The sequence below is a fragment of the Notothenia rossii genome (assembly GCF_949606895.1).
Source record: "Notothenia rossii genome assembly, chromosome: 11".
Classification (NCBI taxonomy): Eukaryota; Metazoa; Chordata; class Actinopteri; order Perciformes; family Nototheniidae; genus Notothenia; species Notothenia rossii.
Window position 1 is genome coordinate 48,243,751 of NC_136910.1, and position 22,923 is coordinate 48,266,673.

Below are 22,923 nucleotides of genomic sequence, written 5' to 3' on the forward strand. Positions count from 1 at the left end.
TCCCAAGCTGCTGAGAAGGTCTGACACCTGTTCATTTTTACTGTCTGCGGATACTGTTCATTTTTTACTGTCTGCGGATACTGTTCATTTTTACTGTCTGCGGATGTGTCCTATGTACATCAAAGTTGTGTGTGAGCTCGAACAAAGAAGCAATTGTACATTCGGATGATAGAAATTATTATCATTTGTAAGCCAATGTCATTCTGTATCTATAAAGATAATGACAGTACCTTAGGTTTTTGTGTGCGAGTGTGTACAGAAAGACAGGAAAGAGAGCAACAGGAACATTCATGTACTACTTTGTGATTAAATGTTATGCATTTTAGACCACCAAGCAACAAGGAGGTCCCTACCTCTATTTGTTTCTTTTTATACCTAGTGCTTGTTCTCAAAATGCTTAAGAGCTGCACATGGTGAGGGGACATTTGAGTCTCTAATTGCAAAGCGCAGAGTGTTGCTGATGGAGCGTAACAGTTTCACCAACAACACAGACAATCAAGATCAAGACACAGACATCTAGTTACAATTAATTTGATCTGAATTTCATTAAGGGGAAGAAAAGTTTGTTCTGTTACGATCCATTAGCCTCAACCATCTCTCAAACTGTCATTGAGTATACTACACCTGAGAGTCGACTTATATCCGGTACTTTTCCCTGGCGTTATAATGATTTTGCTATTTGGAATACTCAGAGATAAACTTTTGCACAAATTGCATTTAAGTTTTATGCTGACAAATCAAAAATGCTGCTATAAGTTCTGTGAGAAAAAGTTAAAAAAATGGCATTATGGTGTGAGCTCATGTTATCTCCCTTTATGGTATTAGAATATTTGCTTGAGGTTAAGCATAATGGTTTTTTTAAATGCTAGGTTATATAGGTTATTAGGTGAAGTTCATCAATACATATGCTTTATTAACAGCTTGGTTGTTTAAGATAGGAAAAAAAGACAGCATTGAAATGGAAAAAGTGGTATCAAGACTTCTGTAAATGTTGTACAAATTCACAAGAAATATGGTCAAACAAAATGAAAAGCCCTTTATAAAAAGGTTTATATGCAATTTATTTTCCATTTGAGACCACAAAGGTTGCTGCCAGTCAAAGAGTCCAGCTGACATTGACTGGTTTTGCTTCATGCAAGTTGTGACTGATGGTTGAAGTGATGCTCTTTTCTCTGTTGCCTTTCCCCCCACTAAGATCTTTCCTTCGTCTGGTTTCTCTCTTCCTCTCATCTGTCTCGAACAGCTAAAGCCTCCTCTTCACTCCCCAAGATCTGGCAGCCAATAAGGTGGTGACACAGAGCGATAGCAAGGCGTCCCTTCTGTATTGACAACGGTGGAAAAATCCCATTAAGTGAATGCTTTAGGTCCAGTGAAGGCTGATATTTGCCTCCTCATCCTTTAATTTGCCATCCCTGCACAGGGAATTTAATTTGACCCAGCGTATCATCGGGCAGGATGAGAAAATGGGAGATGTCAAAGACTTGTAAAGAAAGCCAGGAAGTCAAATTGACTATGAATCTGAAAGAACATTAATAATGTGGTTTACAAAAGTAAGTCAAGATTTCAGAATACATTCTATTATGTATTCCACCTTTCAAGCATGATCTTAGCTAATTTTAGTTTAGTAATCAAGTTATGTTGACTGATTTAGGTTAGCGTAGCAAGCATGTGGGGTAAAGAATGCTTACCTTTTAACAAAAGACAATTCTGGAAATGTCAGTATGCATTCCTTGGTCATTGAAATTGTTAATTAAATAATAACTAAATGACTTTAAATGAATTGATACGGTTAAGGCAAGTTCAATTGCCAAGATGTGTTGCATTAGCTCCTGTCCAAACTGCAAACAGGAAGTGGGACCTTCCAATGGGCCTTTTAGTAGAGGGAATTTGGACTATACCATGTGCAATCAATTAAGGGGGTTTCATTGTCTCAAGGTCTTTTTGAAGTTTGCAATTAACTTGGATTGTTAATATTCTTATGTGAGGACAATTATAATAATGGTGATAAATTGTTTTTTAATGTTTACACAGAATTGTTGGATTATGCAGTAGTAGCAGTAGCAGTAGCACTTTCTGAGAAGAAGTTCCAAAAGAGTAGTTCATAGTTGGTGGTACATTTTTTTTAAAGTATGATGATCTGTATGTAGTACAAAGCTAATTTAGTAACTTCAAACTACCAAACGTACTAATTACCATCACTTTGAGTTCTGTCAGGCATTGCACATTAACTTAAGCCATGAACAAAACCTTCTTTGGGGAGGAGGTTGTAGTAACCAACATTAAAAACAAATGAGACACATTTAATAATAATAATAATTAATAATAATAATAATAATATACATTAAACGTTCTATCAACAAAACTAATTTAACAAAACGCATGTGTACTGGTGCGAATGTACATGCATCCAAAGAGACAAGAGGTTCATTTGTTTCTTTTATGTCAAACTTTTTTGTGGAGCCAGCAACTAATTTAAACCCTGACATTGTAGCTCAAAAGCTGTAAAAGCTGCCAACAAATTCAGCGACATGCTGAACACTGCTAAATAATATACAGGGGTGTCACTGTGTTCAGGTGTTCTTTAAAAATACTAAACACAAGTCATCGGAGTTCAAACAGAAACAAAAGAATATCAAAGCTTCCTGGATAAGGAGAGCAATAAACCTACGCACACTTGCAGTAAAAAGTAACAATAAACCCTGACAGATAATAGAAAGGGACAGTTCAAAGATACAACCACAATTGGAAGAATGCAAATGGTTTACATTCATCTCAAATGTATTAAATCACAAACTATTGCTGCTGTTTCTCTTGGGGTCTTCACACTTAATATAAAAGAGAAAGTACATTCGGAGAGAAACACAGAATCTACAACAAATGTATCTCTCCAAGGTTCGCATTAACATTAAGGGGTCCGACAGACAACTGACACTTTGATCGCTAATTTAGATGCACACACACTCAGTCTGAATGCACAAAAACATGATGTGTGACACTGAACTGCATCCAAAATGAGGGGTCTTTTTCCAAGCCTCTGATGCTTCCATATTAACTTGTTTGACTCAACAATTGCAGCAGTGTTTTTGATAGCTGTTTTGTGTTCTGAGGGTGGACTCCTTACTATTTTGTTCCAGAGTTGCGAAGCAGAACTAACAGAACATCTTAAATGTAAGGTTTCGTTACTGCTTCAAGCGACAACACCCCCCCCCCCCCTTCTACCGCTATGTTCTTCTTAAATGTGTCTCTCTTTATGATAAATTATTCAGGATCTGTGAGTATGTGAAAGAGAGATAGATGGAAGCAGACTTATAAAAGTTTCCCGTCAAAAAAAATAATCATTTGACTTTATAAGTTCATTTGAAGAAAACTACCGGAAAGAACATTTCTCTTTGAGTTTGACGCCTTTATTGTGTTGAGTCACACTTTAAATGTAGCTCGTCTGATATGTCTCACTGGTTGGAAGGTTTCACTGGTTTTAGAAAAATACATAACAATTGCGAAGACACTGAGTCGGGGCAAAAAACCTTAGGCTAATGCATATTAAATTGAACGTGTTTTTTTCAGTTTACACTTGAAATTAGTAACTTATTTAGTGATGGAATATCTAAGGACATGATGAGCAACAATATATCTTCCTTATATACACTTTGCTATGCAAGTCTAGGGGCTCCTTTCAGTACTGGGATTTCCCTAAAAACAGCAATGCAATCACAAACCTGGCCTTAAATGTAGAAACCTTAAAGAACAACATCTTCTCCCCTCTCTTTTGGGGTTTTCTTTCTGCAGTAAAAAGTCGGAGCACTGGCCCAGCTGCAGTCCAGCAGCCCTGGAGGTATTCATTGACTTCAGCACTGCAAAGTCTTGCTGACGTGGGGTCTTGACCCCTTGTCCCAACTCAGGCCCAGGGGATCCCAACCACTTAGCCTACAATCTGATCAAATGACCTGCGCAGTCCTGGAGTATTAACATTCAGTTTTGATTGATGTGGTCAAGCAAGACAAAAATACAAAAACAATGAAGAATATTTTTGAGTGAAAGCCGTGAACTATCTTTTCAAAGCATGACTGTGTCCAAAGGTTACGCAGATGGCCTCACTCTTTAACATTTTAAGTTTGATCCGTACAAAACAGAAGAGGAAATGTTGACATTTTGCTGATGGGTACACACTGGACTATTTATTGGTCCACACCAGTACATTTCTTAACCCCCAATGTTTTATGGGCAACTTGTCCGGCCATTTTCTTCCTTTGAGATATACTGTTGATAAAGTTAGGGATAACAGCATTTTCAACAGTAGCACAATTCACATATTTGCCACTTAAAGGAATACCTACAAATGATCTTTTTGGAACCTGAATAACATTTTGTTTTCCTCTTACATCTCAACATTAAACAAAGGATCCAAAAACGGAATTCACTTTGAATAAAAGGCGAAAAAAACGATTTATTTTAAAACTCAAGGTTATACAGGGTAACGTGAGCATACCATTTTATGCCAAAATGTTTTCAACTGTACTTATCAATAGTATCTGATCAAAACAACTCTAATGATAAGGCAGATTAGCATGGTGTTTGAGTGTTTAAATATTAATACAAAAGTTTGTTGTTAAGTGTCATTAATAATAAAATCACTTCGATATACTTGAACTACGAAGTCTCCCACAAAGCCAAGCCGTCAGAAGCTCTTCAGATGAATCCCTCATTGACTCCTTTGCAGTGATGTTTGTGAGAAATGTCATTAGTGGTGCAGAGTCCCCCCAGTGCTCTGCAAAAGCCACATAGCCGTGTTTTCGTTCCTCTTTTGGCAGTGTAATTTGAATACTGGCAGCTGTGCAGCATTTAATCAATCGGAGCCACACTTTTCATCACTGTCAATAAGCTGACATTTATCATTCGCTGTATACTTGCTTGGAGACAGGGCTGCGCTGATGCACTTCACCGTGGTAAAATTAGACAGCCTCCTAAATCAAACTCGCCTGTTGATGTACCACTGCGCACAACAACAGTCAATTCTCCTCAGCATGTTAGCCCGGCAGATTCTGCTTTCTGTCTCTTGGCAGTCTTTCCTTTCACATCTGTTGATCAATGCGCTCTTGTACATGGCATATTGCTTTAATTTGTGTAGATAAGTGGAAAGTATGAAATCAGATGATGAAATTGATGAATAATTTACATATTTAATGTGACAATGCATTTCATTTCCATGTCTTAATACTTTATTTTAAAATGTAGTAGTGAACCATTTGATATTAAAAGTTACTTTACACCTAATTCCATATTATTCCATAGGATATGTTTATAAAATCCATCCCATAAGTCAGGATTCATTCATCACAATAAAAACATGCATACAAAGTTGTTTTAGATTTTAGATCTTTTATATTGCGCACAGCAACTCTTTACCAATGGTTTGAGACCCAATTATCCGGACATATTTTATGGGGATAAATTCTGTACTTCAGGACAGATCTACGAAATCACATAACCAGTGTTGCATATGTAGATGTGAAGCATGGAGATGGATGATCACATACTGTATATTTACTCCCTCAGTACACAGAGGGCTTCCTTCTTCTACGGATATGCACACACACTCTCTCTCTCTCTCATGTCCTAACGCATGAGCCCATGCTAACACATCACACAAACATACATTAAAATGCCTTATTTATATCCTCATAAATCAATAATTCAAGAAAGACATAGCACATGCTTAACACATTTGGCCCTCCACTTTCCACAAATGCGTACTTAATTGAGGTGTTGACGAATATTATAGGGTTTGACTTACTCCCAGTCTGTTCTGCAGAGCATCTACAAGTGAAAAACTATTTATCTCTGTAATCCTGAACCCTGGTTCCTGTAATCATTTAATAAAGTAAGGAAAGAGTAGGAGGAAGCAATGCATTCATAACAATATTGAAAGTTAAAGAATACAGCTCCAATAGACCTGAAAGAGCATTAAAAGTATTGGAATTCATAGTGCATTTTGGTAAAGTATACATAAAGTATGTCTGTATAGCCCTCATTAGCAGCGCTGTCCGACATAGAAATTACTCCAGACTTTCCCCAATTAAATATTTTAAATGACTTTTTTCTCCATAGCAGGTTGAAGCTAAAACAAAGTGAGTCAGCTGCTCATTGCCATTCTGAAACAAAGCCGATGCTGCGAGCCAAGAATGAAAAATATTTGAGTTAGAGAAGCCACGCTTCATGTGTGTGAGACATTGATTAATGTGGGCGCAGATTTGAAGTGTTGCTGAATTGCAGATGCATCAGTGTAGCGTTTGAGACGGGAGAGTTGTAGGTGAGGAAGGATGAGACAGTGTGTGGTGATTTAATACATTTTGCTTGAAGGTGTTTGGATAATGCAAATGCATTTTAAGTCAGTTGTAAAGAATAGAGGACTGAAGGTTCTGAAAACACTTTCTACAGCATACACTGTAGGAAGTGAGAATTACATTCTTTTGAAAGTCCAACTGAAATCAGATTTATTCATCCCTTTTTGCAGTCAAGTGTCAAGAACGTTTGCTTTTCAAGCTTTTATTTAAAGTTATTTGAATTAAAAAGGGATAATTTAAGTTATTAAAGGAAAAGGACCAAAGATTAGCTTTGGTATAAAACTATGGCAGTAGAAAAAGAGAAAAGTAAACAAAGGTGCGCTCCTTGTCAACACGTATTAGCCAGACAATGTGATGCTAGCAGTTGTATTGAGAAGTATGGGCCACAAGTATTACTTTTAAATATGTTTTAATACTGTTTAATGAAGTTGAGCAGCTTTAAATACTGCTGAATGAAGTTGAGAAGCTAATTAGCCATTTAGCCTGCACACAGACGTTAGCAGTGGATTTTTCCCCAGTAAGTAGATGTACATTGATTCATTCAGTAAGCTATGGTGGCATGAAATTGTTCCATTATTTTAGAACCCCAACAGTCTGAAGAATGTTCCTTTGGACCAAAAGCTAATTTGTCCAACAGCCCCTTACCGAAAAACAAACGCCAAAGCTTTCTCTTACGAGACGTGTGCAGGATGTTGTTTAAACCATGTGGCTTGCATAGAGCAGCAGGCAGCTAAATAACACTCTTAGCTAGACAAAGTGCCTACGTAGTTCCCACAGATCTTGAAAATAAAGTAGGGGATGCCATCATGAAAACAAAATATACATTTTTCCTTTTTAGAATCTGATTTTTTCTTACGGAGAACACAGTCCTTGATTTATATAACGGATACGCATGCTAGCGAAGAAACAACAAAATCCATTTAGTTTTCGTTTCACTTATAATAGCCAAGTAACCAAGCCTCCTCTTCAAACCATAGCCGTTTCTGTATTGCTTGTGTTTTATTGAGCAGAGATTGTTTATGAAAAAGAAGTTGTAAATAGCACTGATGCTAGTAAAACACAAGCAGTATTTTAAAAAATGAGCTTGATTTATTTTGAGGTAGATAAACACTCAAGTTAATAGTTTGTCCTCCGTTTTATTTTTACCCACTTTATTGGACCACCTCTATAGGCATTTCACACTTGCACCATATCCTGCATATTTTCCCTCATCTCAGCCAACTGTTGAGTTGAAGAATGTGCTTCCTGTTTCAGTTCAAGCCCCTGTTAGCAGCCGCAGACTTGCAGGTCATAGGTCACTGTTGTTAAAATCTGACCGGCAAATTGAAAAAAAACTGCATGTTGTTTATAAAAATGTATTTATCATAATTTGAACACTTCGGTGTACTATACCATTGCACAGTTTGTACAACATCACACTACCAAACTAACTTCTCATACTTCGCTCTTTATTCAATTATGTCAGACCTGTGACCTCACATCTTTTTCTGGTCATTAAATGTAATTCTGTCATCTGGCACGGATACAAAAATGTATTCCTGTCACCATGGTGTCACCAAAGCAATTTCTTTCATAAGCAGAATCCCTTTTTCTCCAGCATGTGACCTCCTGTCCCACAATACCTCCCTGTTTAGCCCTAAGGAACAGCTGCTAAACCCCTTCATCTTCAGCCTCTGACAGGAAATGACTGACTGGGAGACATTTAACCTCATGACCTCACTGACCCTCAAAAGGTCATAAAGTAGCACAGTCCATTATAGTGTTTACATTGTTCCTTACTAAGTTTGAGCATGAGGTCAGAACTGTGCCCGACCTCCTGGACTTTTCAAAGGTTACGAAGCTGGATTAGAGTCGAAGGAGAAAGTTTAAGTGGTGGATTAATTGGAAAAGGGAGTGCTGTGTGGCATAAAACGTTTTGAGATACCACAATATGAATCCATTAATTAATGCTAGTTAAAGATGAAGCTCTCCTTTGCCTCTCGGGTGCCCTATCCCGACAACAGAATGTGAAGACTTTTGTTATTGCTACTGGAAGAAAGAGCTGGGTGTTCAGGGCAGAACATTTACATGTCATGCACATAATGCAAAATATATAGACTTACCAATACAGGCATAAGCTTAACAGTTGCGATTTTGACAATTAAATACATACATTACTGTTCAAAAGTCTGGAGTTACCCATTATATTGATTTTTTTTCTACTTTCCTCAATAACATCTAATTGACCTTAAAAAACAGTAAAGTTCCGACACTAAATGTATTGTTTACAACCGAAAAAGCTTTGGCCCCGAAACAAGAAGCATTAAATGATTCAATCTGGGGGTCAATGGCCCAACAGTGTTGCATAACCTGATAATACTGTTGGAGCCTTTTCCCCCGAAATACCCTTTGATTTTGGATTTGTTTTACACTCCATTAAAGTGAAATCAGTATTGAAACACAACAAAGTCCTCGATATTTTAGTTCTCCTATGGAGGATATTCCCTGATGCAATTCTAGTGGTGCTTACCTATAGCCTGACCTTCTCTTTTCCTTTCCACTTCTTAAAAAAGGCATTATTTTTGCACTCTGCACTTAAACAGCAACCTATTCCAATTGACTCTGCACACATTTGTTTGCCAAGTTTCCAAATCATTTTACCAAGCACTGTGATTTCTTATATTTTTATTTAACCGTTTTTCCAAAAAGGTATTTTTTCTGCCCTTTCCATTTTTTGTTTGGTTGAACTTCTGCAGAGTTTTTGCTAACTTTTAATACAAAATAAAATCTCTTTGTAAAGAGGACATTCTGGGACCTTAAGTATGAAAGACCATTGAAATAAGTACTCCTCTAAGCTTTCTGACCATCAGGCCTTTGTGGATGGTGATTTTCTTTTGAACAGCAGTAGGGATGTCCCGATCACCTTTTTTTGCTCCCGATCCGATTCCGATCATTTGATTTTCACAATTTGCCGATACCGATTTTTCCCGATCCGATCTTTATGCAATGCATTAAGAGAAAAAAAAGCATTCAAGTTGTCCCTTAAGGTTATTTTTTTATTTAAATTGGATATTCTATCCAACATGGATATAGCTTCTTTCTTTCAGAGCAGCATTGGATCAGTTCAGTTGTGCAGCATTGGATCAAAACAAAATAAAGCTTTCAGTACTCGTTAGCTTACTGCTACAATTAGACACTGCGCCCTGCCCACTCTGTTGCCAGATTTGAGAGAAATAAGCAACCAGGTCTATGAAAACAAGCCCCAAAGAAGAAACACATACATGATGTTCTGTAATTTGAAACCAAAACTAAGGCCTCAGGATGACTTTAAGACTTGAACACGGTCATTTTTGTTTTGTAACATTGAATACAACATTTTTAAAAAAGGATTTAAAAAAAAAAAAAAAAATCCCGATCCCCGATTTTATTTCTCCCGATTCCGATCTTTTGAAAATCACGTGATCGGCTCCGATCCCCGATCACGTGATCGGATCGGGACATCTCTAAACAGCAGTGTATATTTTATATTTCAGTTGAAATCCTTAAAGTGGTGACTGCATATGACAACCATCATATTTGGGATTTGTGCAGGATCCGCAGTACCTGTCCAAGCATGGCAAAATGAGCATTTTAAATTAAGAGTTTTTCATTATGTGTGTTTTTTACACCCTAATGTTGCTAGGCTTGCATGTTGACTTCAATTCGGTTTATTGTGAGTGTTTTTTTTTTTAGAGTTAGTCAGCCACAAAAGTGTTACCACAATATATTTAGCTGCCACAGAGGAAATACATTTCTGAGTGCAAAACTGTCAAAAGCATATCCTGATATCTTTACTGCAGAAATGGACTTGGAACCAAACCATCAGTCAAGCAGTAGGGAACGTTTGTAGTCGTGAAATATAATAATGAGGACTGTAAAAACAGTTGGACAAGTTCTATCAGCAAGTGTGGTTTACAGGTTTCTGTTCTTGTACATGTGAAGCAACTGGAATCACATATGATTTGCCAAATTTCTTTCAATGTTCAGAAATTGAGATACAAAGATTGAAGTTTTAGAAGAACAAAAAACTATGTTGGGTTACTCAAATTGAATTGATCAAATTCTGATCCATGTCCATGAATCGTATCCATTCATGTCAAATAGCGATATCCAGGCTACCAAGACAGGAAATGCAATCGAACCTGAATTCGATTTTGGCCACTTTATGATGTCATAAGGATTTTTTGGCTTATGTAACCATTAGCCAATAACCAACCACCGTATCACCTGAATCTCCTCCTAGAGCACCATCGTGTTCTTTTTAACCAAATCTCTCTCAGAGGAGCGTGCGGAGGGGCTCCTTATTTTCATCTAAAGTAAAAGACAGAGAATCAGCACTTTTGAAACAGGGCTGAAACAGAGGGGATTGTGGGATGCTACAATGCATGATCTGTTTGGTATTTGGAGCCAAACACTTCAGAGACATGGTTTGTATTTATCTGAGAACTATAACATATTGATGAAAAACAGTATAATAGGGGACCTTTATATTCAGTGGTGTTCAAATTCAAATTTTAAGTTAGCATTGGCTGTTCAAATGTAAATACGCGTCTCTTATTTGCTTCCCTACTGGCAGTTGGATGTTTCTTTAGGTGCAGAGAAGTACCAAAAAAAATAGGCTTTGACAAGACAGAGAGTATCTTCTGAATGACATAAGCAAATAAACACATATCACACAAATGTACATTTCTCACAATCAAGAAATCTTCTGCTTCTTATGTTGCTCTCCGCCAAAGACATTTCTCTCTGTAAACCGTATTCTCGCAACATCCTTGGGCGCAAAGATGCTAACATTATTCAAAGCGGTTGTAGCAGCTTCCCATTTCATATCAGCAGCTTATTCAGAGAGAGATGGTTTACTTAAAGTATTACACTGGGATGATGCGGGATGCAAGGAATGAAACCTTAGCTTAAGTATGTTTGACTGAGAAGCTCCTGGAACCAAATGGCACATCCTGAGCGTAAACACGATTCACTGAAGAAACGGAGGACGTGGTCTCATTTGTGCAAACAGATAAGATCAAAGAGGGAGAGTATAGGGGGATGAAAAGAGAGGGAAATTGAGGATGACATGCTGCCTGAATTACACTTTTAATCGAACAGAAAATTGAGGCTGGATTGTGAGTCGGTGGAAGAGGGAGAATTAATCCATGCCTGGAAATCATTCCTCTACTCTGATGCATTCCCCACGGTACACCTTACCCAAAACTGCTTCAAATTGAACATGACCTCTCTCTCCTTCTTTAAACATTTTCATGCTAATTGTGTACTCGGGGTTTAATCTTGCAATCTTTATCCATCTGTCTGAAACCCTCCAAGTGGGTGATAAATAAAGCTGTGCCACAATGTAAAAACATTTGACTTGACAAATGATTTAGGGACATCCTATGTTGAATTCAGATAGGTATCACAACGAGTGTTAATGAGTTTAAATAATTTAATTCAGTCAGTGTAAGTAAATGCCAAAGCTGGATTGTTTTATTTAGAGGGAGAAAACAGAATCAGGACAGGACTGAACTACAGTTATATAAATGTTTTGTTTTGCTTTTCAAGAGAACCTCAAGTTCCAAAGCTGCACTCAGGCAGCACCTCTGAAAATGAATCTGAGGAGGTTGTGAGTAAAAAAATCAGACCAATTGTGTGCTGATTGTTGAGATGACCATGACGGACAACTTGAAAAAAGGGCAAACAAACACGCTGTCCTGTAGATGTTAAAGGTTATTTGTTGCTGACTCAAAATAAATGAAACATCCACAGAGAAGTGGGACCTCGCATTATATTTCAACTATTGAATCCATCATTGCACCACACAGTCCCTAAAGTGGGAGGCCCCATAAATTATGCCATTTACATGCACAGATTAGAAGAAATACAATCCCACAAATAATAAAAAAAGAGTGCTCACTTCCCATTAACACATTCCCCCAAAAGTTCCATCACGAGACAGCGTATGCTCGATAATCCTCTGTCATTGTGCATTAGCTGTTGTAATTTCAATGATCAGAAATTGTAGTTTGAGTTATCTGATTTGTTTTCCACGGATACACCTTTTCCATTTTTTTTTTTTAAGAAGACCAATGTTGACACGTTTTTAAAATAGCAGGCCGAATAGAATGCCGAAAAATGTGTTACGTAACAGATGTTTGAAATGTTCCTGCCTGTTTCTTTAAAAGTCGATCACAGTCTACTGCCACAGCCTGTAAACCAGTGGTAATCAACGAGATATTTCGACTTGTATTTGTGCTTCTATTGTTGATTTTGCAAACATTTTTTTTTTTTTTACCGAAAGGATATTTTGATCAGTCCTCTTAGCAAGTGCACGTATTTAACTGTAGGGAACAGTGAACATTGATCATCAGTGAAACATTTGGAGTTTCAGCAGGAAGCACAACTTGATGTATGGGAGAGTACAAATCTGAATCCGGTTTAAACCACTCACTGCATTTAACAATGTGGGCATTATTCAGTGAAAATAAAAAACAAGGAAACAATGAGCCTCATTTTACTGAACAGACATCCACGCCATCGCTTTCTCTTTATCCCTCAAATGATCCGGCCCAGTTGATATTTTTAGCAGCGTTTGTGCATACGTTATATAATGTTTCCGGTGGATCCACAATGGACTTGGCACATTGTCGGCCTCTGCCTAACAGATATGTGACAAAGCTTCCGTGACAAATAGGCATCAGGAAGAATAAAGTATACACGTATATAAGCCCTTATATTGTTTACCAGTGGACATCAAAGAACAAATAAATATGCATCGCAGCAGGAAAAGAAATGATGCTTTCCCGTGACCAGATTGTTTAGTGAGGTTTAAGGAGTAAAGAAAAGTAGTGATGTCAGTCAGAGTTTTGAGCCTTTTTCTTAAATATCAACAATGAATCTCAATATATTCACACATGACATTTGTTTTATCATCTTAAAAATATAACTTTTACCTTCCCACCTCAAATTCAATGCGGGTTCGGTCGTTCAGGAAAAAAAAAAACCTGGGGACATTGTTGGGTTTGGTTTTGTTGTTTAGCACACTTGAGTTCCAGGTAATGAGTTGTAATTCGACTGCTTTCCTCAGATTGTTTTCAGTAAACATAGAAGACAGACAGTTGAGAAAAGGCACCACAAACGATTAAAGTAATCCATTACATGCTAGCCCACTATGTTGCAAGCAGATGGCAGGCACACACTCCGTGCACCCCGCCGAAAAACGCTCAATCATTTCAGGAAGAATTTCTTCTCTGCCGCAGACACAATGAGTTTATAACGGGACACAAGTCTGACTTGTTGAAAGGATACAGTACATTGTGATGGACTCCGTTCCCATCTAGCTAGGAGGTGTGAATGTCATTTCCAAAACACCTGGGAGGAAAATGTGTCGTCATTTGCATGTTTGTGTGTGTGCGAGTGTGACAGCAGGGATTACGATGCGACTGTAAGTGAATCATCTAATCCCAGGTTTAGAAACAGTTGGTTGTGCGGCGTGCTGAGACTCAACTACTGTCTGTCCCTGGAGGCAGCAAGGAGGAAGACGGGGAGAAGGAAATGCTAGGAAAGAGGTAGAGAGGCAAAGAAAAGATGAGAATACAAAGATAATTTGATTCAAAGAGAAAGACAAAAGAAGAGAGGGAGAGCGAAATAAGGAAAAACAATAAAAGGTAATTGTGGAAACTCATAAAGGTGGAAAGACAAAAAAGAAGTTAAGGAGGATGCAGAAAGAGAAGAGGGAAGAGAAATCAAGTTATTGGGAGAAATCAGGTGGAAGCAGGACATTGCACAACGCATTGACATGCAGCGCAATAAGCCAGGGCCGCGTTAATCAAGCATTTGTAAGCAGTTTTATGAGTAAACTGTGCGTGCTCACATTGCCACACCAAAACTCATTTATCAGTTTCTTCTTATGTCTGACAGAGAGAGTGTGTGTGTGTGTGTGTGTGTGTGTGTGTGTGTGTGTGTGTGTGTGTGTGTGTGTGTGTGTGTGTGTGTGTGTGTGTGTGTGTGTGTGTGTGTGTGTGTGTGTGTGTGTGTGTGTGTGTGTGTGTGTGTGTTTAGAGGCACTCCTGACAACAGAAAGCTCTGCCTGAAGAAAACACCTCAGAAATACACGCACCAAACACACATTAATCTTACACAGAATTAGCATACTTGTTAGATTGATTGCCAAGTACTAAAAGAGCCCACCCATATATTGTTTGCAATGATGCAGACAATGACGGGCCCTTCTGTTTCTGATGATAGGACAGAAGGGATCTTTATCCAAGGACTTCTTCTTTTTTTTCGGGGACTGCAGGAACCTCTGCTGTGACTGTTAATCACTGCCTTGTTTGCCATTGGCGACATTTGCTTTGTCTGTGCCAGCAGCAACTAACCTCCATTTTTGAGAGGCCAGCAAGATACACCAGTGGCATCCCTTTGACCGTTCCAGTCCTATAAACTCTGGATGTTTAATTAGTGTGGCAAATCTAGCTAGATTGCACAGAAGGCACAAATACAATCCAGCAAACACTGTAATCATCGCACATGTATCCATTGCATACAACAAATCCTGATTTGATTATCAAACTTTGTATGTCAAGTCATAAATCATCATAAAACAGAAGTATGGATGGATAGATGGGGGGGTATTTCTGGTTCTAAGTGAAGGAAAGACTTTGAAAAAATGTCACCAGAGATTCAAAGATAAACAAACTTATGGAGCCAATTAGGACATCCCCCTGTAACTGGAGCTTAATTCAAGAGGCACACGTTTTAGTGTCTCCAGTGAGGGGAAAAAAGCCCCAAACCTTCTTTGAAGTTCTTCTCTCTATGGGCGGGTCATGTGGCATGGCAGCCAGCCAAAGCCCACAGACACAAGGAATGAATAACGCTCGCCCTGTGCCCCCTGACAGAGGGAGAAGACTGTCAAGGGAATAAATACTTAAACCTACAGACACAACTGACAAATTATGACTCTCCTAAAGTCAAACTTCTATTTGTTCTTTAACTTGAACTCTGCACATCTCAGAGCTCCACAGTTCTAAAATTGGAAAACAAATTTGATGTGAACAAACGTGTGTATCATTGTTTTAGAAGGAGTAATATTGCTACGGTCACATTTTAGGCAGGGTATGAAGAGGCTTCTTATTTAGCAGTTGGACTAAGTTGAGTTTTGAATGCATCACCTCTGGGTAATCTTAAACTACATCACAGCGAAAAGGTCACTCACCAGTATATAATAGATTTTCTGTCAAAAGTTCAGTTAATCAATATCACATGAAGACGTTTTTAATCTCTGTGACTTAAATGGATATAGGAAAAACATCAATCAAAAAAAACAATTGACGTCATAAGAAAAATGGTACTATATTATTCCACTAATGAGTATACAGACTAACTGATACAAATACTAATCCGTAGCTTTGAAACAACACTTATGAGGTTTTTACAATGCTATGCGTCTTTGTAATTGCATTCAAGTTCAACGTCTTAGGAGGGAATTTATGAGCGTGTATTTTTGGATTGTCCTTAGGTTCAGTTCATAAGGCCCACACGAATGCCACGAAATAGCTGCCATGCGTTACTACAACGCCCCTTATAAAGAAGATATGTCTCTCTAGTGTTGGGCGAGGAATGCCGGCAACTGGCATGTCAACAGTAAGTATGCACATGCAGAAATACACACACATACATGTCATGTGTGTCTCCATATGTGTTCAACTCTGTATATTTCAAAACCAAAAAGAGCCTGGCACTACTCAGAAAATATAACCCTGGTCTGCAATTTCCACAAAGAACTTGAAACTCAGCAGACTGTTAGTGGCTAATGATAGGAAGTTAAGTATCAACACTGGACTAACACACAGTGGGCTTAATTTCCAGTTATAGTTGGATGGAGATGTATCTTATCTCTCTCTCCCCTCCAGTCTAATTCTCTTCATTTCACTTGGACTTTCTGAGAAATGGGATTATGACAGTCTTGACTCTAAATATAAGCGATAGCCCCCTTCCCTTTATTAGCCCCTTCCCTTTATTCCCCCCCCCCCCCCCATCTGCTCGGCCATGACTTGTTCAGATATGACAAATGAGACCAACTATGAGATCACCAATGTGGCGGCGGCACTCACGCAAGCAGGCATACATACATTTATAAAAAGGGACACATGAGAAGAAAGTGATATGCACACACGCAAACAAAACCACACTTATTATTCTGCCAATTCCTGCAAGCAATTTCAGAGTAGCTTTGTTGTTGATTTCAGGTTTCCTTGATGTACTATTAAAGAAGCCCATTGGCAGGGATATAGATTATTTTGGGCTTTAGCATGGAAGCCAGCGCAACACCAGAAACCACTGTAATTACAAGATCCGCTCGGCACTTTGAATAGCAATGGCAACCGAAACCTTGATCTGGTCGAAGACAAGAAGGAGAGGCGGGGTGACCCGGGTTAAAATAGAACTGTCCACATGGAGTTGATTTGAGGTTTTCTATATGGGGAGCCCGGGAGTGGGTCTGCTCAAGTAATGAAGTCAGTTCAAACCATTGGAAAAAGACTATCGCGTGCAGCTCTGTTGTGGGAGAGAGCACCCACTTGCCCACATAAAAAGTCTATCACTACCGTAAAGAACTGTCAGACATTTGAGATATATATAATATATATAATAATCTGGTATGATTCAACTTTGAGTTTGTGAGTCATTTAAATCATTCTGCTTTTAAACAAACAAGCCAACAGAGAGATGAATACCTTGTTTCTTTGTAAATCACGTACAATACCCTTGCAGTGCTTGAACAAATGTCTCCAAAATGAATCTAAAAACATGAAGCTAAAGTGTTGCATCCACCTCACATCGGTCCCTCACTGCCATGGCCTCTGAGGACATCATAAACTCTTGACATCTCCTCAGAAACGTGCAACTCCCTGGAGAACTGTAACACTTAGCAAAGCTGTGATGACAGATTGGATTGGAGTGGATTGAAGGACTGGTTTGCTTCCCAGTACTCCCTGTTCCTGAGAAGCTGTGAATGTGCTACATATTACACGCTGAACTGTCTCCTGTGTCAATCATTGCGGCATGACATATTCCATCTCCCACTTGACGATCCATGGGAAAAAAGGGTCATTGCCCTGGATATAATCATGATATGGCGCTACAGGAAGAAAGGTCACACAGCTTGGTGGAAGTGGGACATCGGTGCTAAAAGTGTCCTAATGATCTGGGATGACACGGCAAGGAAGACAAATACAAGGGAAGTAGCATACTGTGTGACTTATTAAGAGTTTTTCCCTTTTACTTGTTCCATTATTTGCTCGTACTCATCCTCATGCGTTAGTTATCGACAGCAGCTACCTACTTACAAAGTGAACTCTCCTTACATATTCAAGAAAAAGTGACCCCAATGATGATATATATTATCTTCCTTTTTATAATTTAATGGGTTTCCTTTTGAGACCCTGCCTCGTTCATAACTTATTTAAGCAAGGAAATTCCTCCATTGCACTCTCCCTTGACTGGCACAGCGTCCCATTTTCTTTTTGACCCCCCCCTCCACCTCTGGGCCTCTGGGTGTAATCAGAAGAACCCATGATGTTCCAATAGGAAAAAGCCTTCTATCTGGATTGGAAGAAGAAAAGCTGAAGGAAGGAGACTGAAGGGACAGAATATGATACTGGTGAAATGCACACAGAGAGAGCTAATGAGGGGCGGTGGTACTGGTGCCGGGCAGGCTCGTTGCATGAGAACTCAGTGTTATGAGGTCTAGCGGGTAGGGAGACCAAGTGGGACTGTTGGTGGGAGGAGGCGGAGGAGGGTGGCGTCTACCAGGCTTTTTTTTCCTTCTCTCTCTCTCTCTCTCTCTTCTATTCCCTGGACGCAAGAGCAGATGGTATTCCCATTGAAGGAATCATAAAGCAGAATGGGATTCAGAGGCAGACTGGCAGGGTGTGGTGGTCCCATCAGGCACACAACTCATTTTCTGTTTATTTCCTACAATTCATTTGGTGTACACCTATCCAGCAATGTATTGATTCAATGATCAACGAGCCAATATAATCGATTCGAGGTGAAAACATTGATACAAATCGCCTGTTTGTCGAGTTTTTGATCAATGGTCAGAGGGATTATAGATGGAACTAGCAGTGACATTACAGCTGTGTGTAACAGTGAGGCGTGCCCACAGTTGAGTTTATTTTTTGATGAATAAATGCTATAACTCGACTAAGATAGATATGTCTGGTCTGCTGCTGATTAAAGTGAAATGTGTTTGCATAGAAAAACAGTCGGTTTATTTAAAAGAGTGGTTCATTTAAATGTCCGGAAAAGCCCAGTTATAAATTGTCTTAGACGGGCATATGAGATCATCTAATATTGATGGTAAAATAATCAATATGTTCATTGTGATATGGTGTTGTGGTGAAACTTGTGATTTACAACCCTACAATACTGTTCCTTACTGAAAAAGATTAAATCCTGGCCAGACAGACATGCTTATGTGACATGTGCCACCGCTCACGAAGTTGCTGCCGGAGCCATAAGAAACTCCACCGGCGGTCATACGATGGCTCAAGATGCCCTCACGAATGTCCCGATGTTGTTACGATCAGAGCTGAATTTGAACTTTTCCTTTATCGTGTGTCCATCGGGTTGTTTTATTGCACAACAAAATCATGTAAACATATTATGTAAATAACCCAATTTGTGTTCTGTGAAAGTGAAAAGAATATAATATATTATTTTGAAGGCGAGTTGACAGGAGGTTGTTGTTGCTATGGAAACAACATTACGGAGAAAACGTAATATCTTCTACAGTACATATAAAGACGGATAAAGTAAAGAACAAAGTCTGAAAATATCAGTACAGTATCATAGTACTTTAACATAATCGTTTTTGTTACTTTCGTTGCAGTTGTATGTCTTAAATGTAATGTAAATGTTGCCTTCGTGTGTGGTTCGGGGCCATCTTCGTGCGAAATTCACAATTCCATATTCGTGTGTCCACCGGGTGTCAATTTCGGGACAGTGTGACAGGGGCTTTAAGGTCGGTCTCTACAGGATTAATAGTATACAAAAAAGGCACTTTTATCAGCAGCTGATCTGGTCACCTCACTCTTATGACAGCTGCTAAAGTAAGGAAAGCAATGCTTCCGTATATCCCCATAAGGAGCTCTGTCGTGCTAGTTTACTGCAAAAATACAGCCATCAGGAGTAAATGGATATGATGAGCAAAACATGCAGATTTCATTATGGCTTTTATGTAGCAGTTTCCCAAAATGCTGAAATAGCAAATTAGTTGTCTGCAGTTATATATCGGGTTAGATAAGAGCAAATCTAGAAGCTGGATGCCTCAGAGCTGTGCTTAAGTTTGTGGTTCAGCTAATTACGGTCGCAGTGTATAGTATTTACAAGTAGAGAGGGATTCTTTTGGCACTCGAGCACGACTAAAAGCCAAGTGATGCTGCACAGTGGCTCTGAAGTGAAATGGGGCTGGGGAGCAGCAGAGCTGGAGATCAGGACACGGCTCTGTGGGTAGATGGTTGTTCTTGCGGGACCGGGTCCCAGATGTATAGCACTTATTAACACAACTGGGCCGAGATAGGAGAACCCACTTAAAACCTCAACAACCAATTATCCAACCGCTCCCAACAGCTGAGAGCAATCGCATCAATGCAGGGGAAGTCTTATTTAAATTTCATTCAGACGGTCGCAGGGGGGGACTGTGTCTTTGTACGAGTGCTCATCCGTACATCTGTCAGTCCAGCTCCCTAGGTAACCCTGATATCCCTCCACACCAAACCAACAACCTAAGAAAAAACTGTGTCTGCCTTTGTTAACAAGACCAGTTATTACACTCAGGTGTACAATGCCATTCACTGTCATTGTGGCTTTTGATGAAAACCCACGAGTCAAAGGAAGTAAAACCTAGCTAGGGTTTTGGGAAACTGTGAGTGGCACTTTCCTGTTATTTTCTTAGAATGAATGGACGGTAAACCCAATCAATCATGAAAATAATTCACAGATTAATAAGAAAAGGCAAGGAGCATTTGTCGCAACCCTACTTCTATTTTGAATGCTCAGACATTAAATGGTACTTAAAATCTAAAGTACAGAGGTGACAAATGCAGACCTATACTTGGATGAAGTAATTATGTAAAATATTTGTTTGTGCTGCCAATATTATTTAAAATATAGATTCCGCACCCTACTTAACATTTGTTTTGATTTGTAGGTTCTTTAAAAAAGATGTGGGCAGCTGCTCTTAGCACACAGCTCATACAAACAGTCATGCACCACAATTTGAAGAAGGGCATAATTAAACACAAAGCTTATCAGCAGAGCCAATACCTCAAGAACAATAAACACAGATAGACTTCTCAATAGTTGCTGATGAACCAAAAGAGGAACAACACTCCAGTGAGCTTTGCACACTGGATGTGTGGTGAGAAAAGGGACTCCATGATGATCATATTGCTCTGTTTCTTGCTGGATGTGTTAGAAGCCAAATGTTTGCTCAGTGCTCACACACTCAAACATAGCATGGATAATATAGCATCAAGGAAGCTTTAAGGATAGCCTGCCCAACATAACTACAAGGAATCATGTAATGATAAGGCCCTGTGTGGTTGTCCTCAACCATGTTGTTGATATAAGGGAAGATTCATGTCTGCAGCTAAGAGTATTTAAGAATAAGAACATGAAGTTGACTTCTTGTAGCACACATGCAAAAAGGTAGTTAGTGGATGTGGTACATCAATAGACAAACTTCATGCCTAAGTAAAGGGTTCATCCTCAAGCTTCTGTTAAAAAGAAAGAGCAAAGATGCAGTGCACCTGACACAAGACAGAAGTTGGCAGCAGCAGATATGAATAAAACGATGCAAATGAGAAATATAGATATTAGAGCCATTTAAACAAAGCATTAATTGCGCCGCTTTCAAAGATTTAATCATTTGCAGAAACTTGTTTCATCTACAGCTCAATACACTCCAACCACAAAGCTGAAGTTTATGTTGGGTCTAACCTATCGATCGAAATATGATATAATAGCTTTAATTTGCTCAGCTCATTGGAAGGCTTACAGTGGGTCTAATTAATAATCATAAAACATCCTTTCAAAAATAAATTAGAAGAGTATTCATAAAAGAGATGTATTGGTTTGTACCTTAGTTTCACAGCTATCATTAAATACAACTTTTTGATATGCAGCTCATAAGATGTTAACTGTCAATCAAGTGGCTGTTTTGTTGAATTGGTTTAGGAGGATCTTTTGCATCATCACATCTGATTTAAGTGTATATTTTAAACCCTGTAATTGTTTAAAATTGGCACAAGGTGACATATTGGATCAGTCTTTGAGAGGTGTCACTGGGAAGAGGAAATATCCAATAAGGTCTTATGGCTTGGTGTGTCACTCACTGTGTTGGAAGTGAGCCCCGTCTGCCATTCATCAGTGCAGGATACTATGTCAGCATGCAGTGGAGGAGGTCGATATTCCACCAAGACAAATTACATTTACATGTATTTATTGCAGGCCATTACAGGGATCTGTTTTGCAGAACAGGCTCCTATTTCATTTTCCATCACATCCAGCCTGCATCAAGCTTGCCCCCGTGCTGAGGACTGCTGCGAGGTGTTAACATTCAGATCAAGTATGGAGAGTGTTCTGTCTATAAAAGTAGGGTAAAACTGCCCATTCAAAGAGAGGACTTTGGTTAAAAAACACAACATTAAACGGCATGTTTCTAGTAGTGATATTAAGCAAAAAAACTTCCAGTCTCACCGTGTCCAAAAGTCGTAATAACTAGCAAAACTTCATAGAAAATGTAGAGAACTTACCACCCCGGTGTCCAGCTGCTCGTTAGTCAGAGAAGGAGCCGCTCCAGTAAGAGGTAAAAACCACAAAATAGGCACCAACAGAAGCATCTCCGGAGAAATATTCCTCATCCACTTGTGAAGCACCAGAGAAACCATGCTGCCCTATGAGTATGACAGGCTGCTCCTGCAGGGCTCAGACACCGACCCCGACAGCTGCATCCACCGGATAAATCTCACGCCAATACTCCTGTAAAAATGTGCTCGATTAAGGTCTACCTCACTGTTGAGCGCAAACACATGAAACACATTAAAACACCGCTGGCTGTAAGGCTAAGTTTTTTCTCCACAAAACGGCACTTGTAACTACCACCTACGTGTTCATTATCAGATCGAAAATGTGTATTCTTGTCTTATATCAAGTCCATCTGAGGTGATATCCCTGCAGCAAGTGGCGCGAGCTCCCTTTTCTGCTCGCGGAGGCTCCAGCTCTGGTAATGAAAGCAGCTGCGTGCGGTTTTGTCCCGAGCAGACGCACACGCACTGAGAGTGAATGAGTATTTGGCCCGGAGGATTCAGGGAGAAGGAGGGAGGGAGGGGAGTTCAGCGCCTTCTTAGCACACTTCAAACTGAATTCATGACGCGCCTCCTACGTAATTTGAGAGACTCAAGGGTCCAGACTAAAAGTCGTAAAACTAGGCTATTTGTCCGTGTTGCTCATCATCGTTGCATGACAAAATATGTCAGCGTTGAGTGGGTTTGACATAGCCCTACCTTGGAGG

At 39.2% G+C, this 22,923-nt stretch overlaps 1 protein-coding gene across 2 annotated transcripts in view; it reads right to left on the minus strand.

Annotated features, from left to right (window-relative positions):
- The window catches only part of LOC307024788 (matrix metalloproteinase-17-like), a 63,045-nt gene extending 40,336 nt beyond the window's left edge, over positions 1 to 22,709 (minus strand). Inside the window, exons 1-2 of one of the 2 annotated variants that reach the window (XM_079659186.1) lie at positions 22,519 to 22,709; positions 22,166 to 22,391 (exon numbers count right to left, since the gene is read on the minus strand). In XM_079659186.1, the coding sequence (XP_079515312.1) occupies positions 22,166 to 22,300 (135 nt within the window). In that variant the 5' untranslated portion in view covers positions 22,301 to 22,391; positions 22,519 to 22,709. Of the gene's footprint in view, positions 1 to 21,745; positions 22,016 to 22,165; positions 22,392 to 22,518 lie in introns of those variants that run through there. The other variant, XM_079659187.1, reaches the window with a different exon arrangement.
- Positions 22,710 to 22,923: the final 214 nt, after the last annotated feature.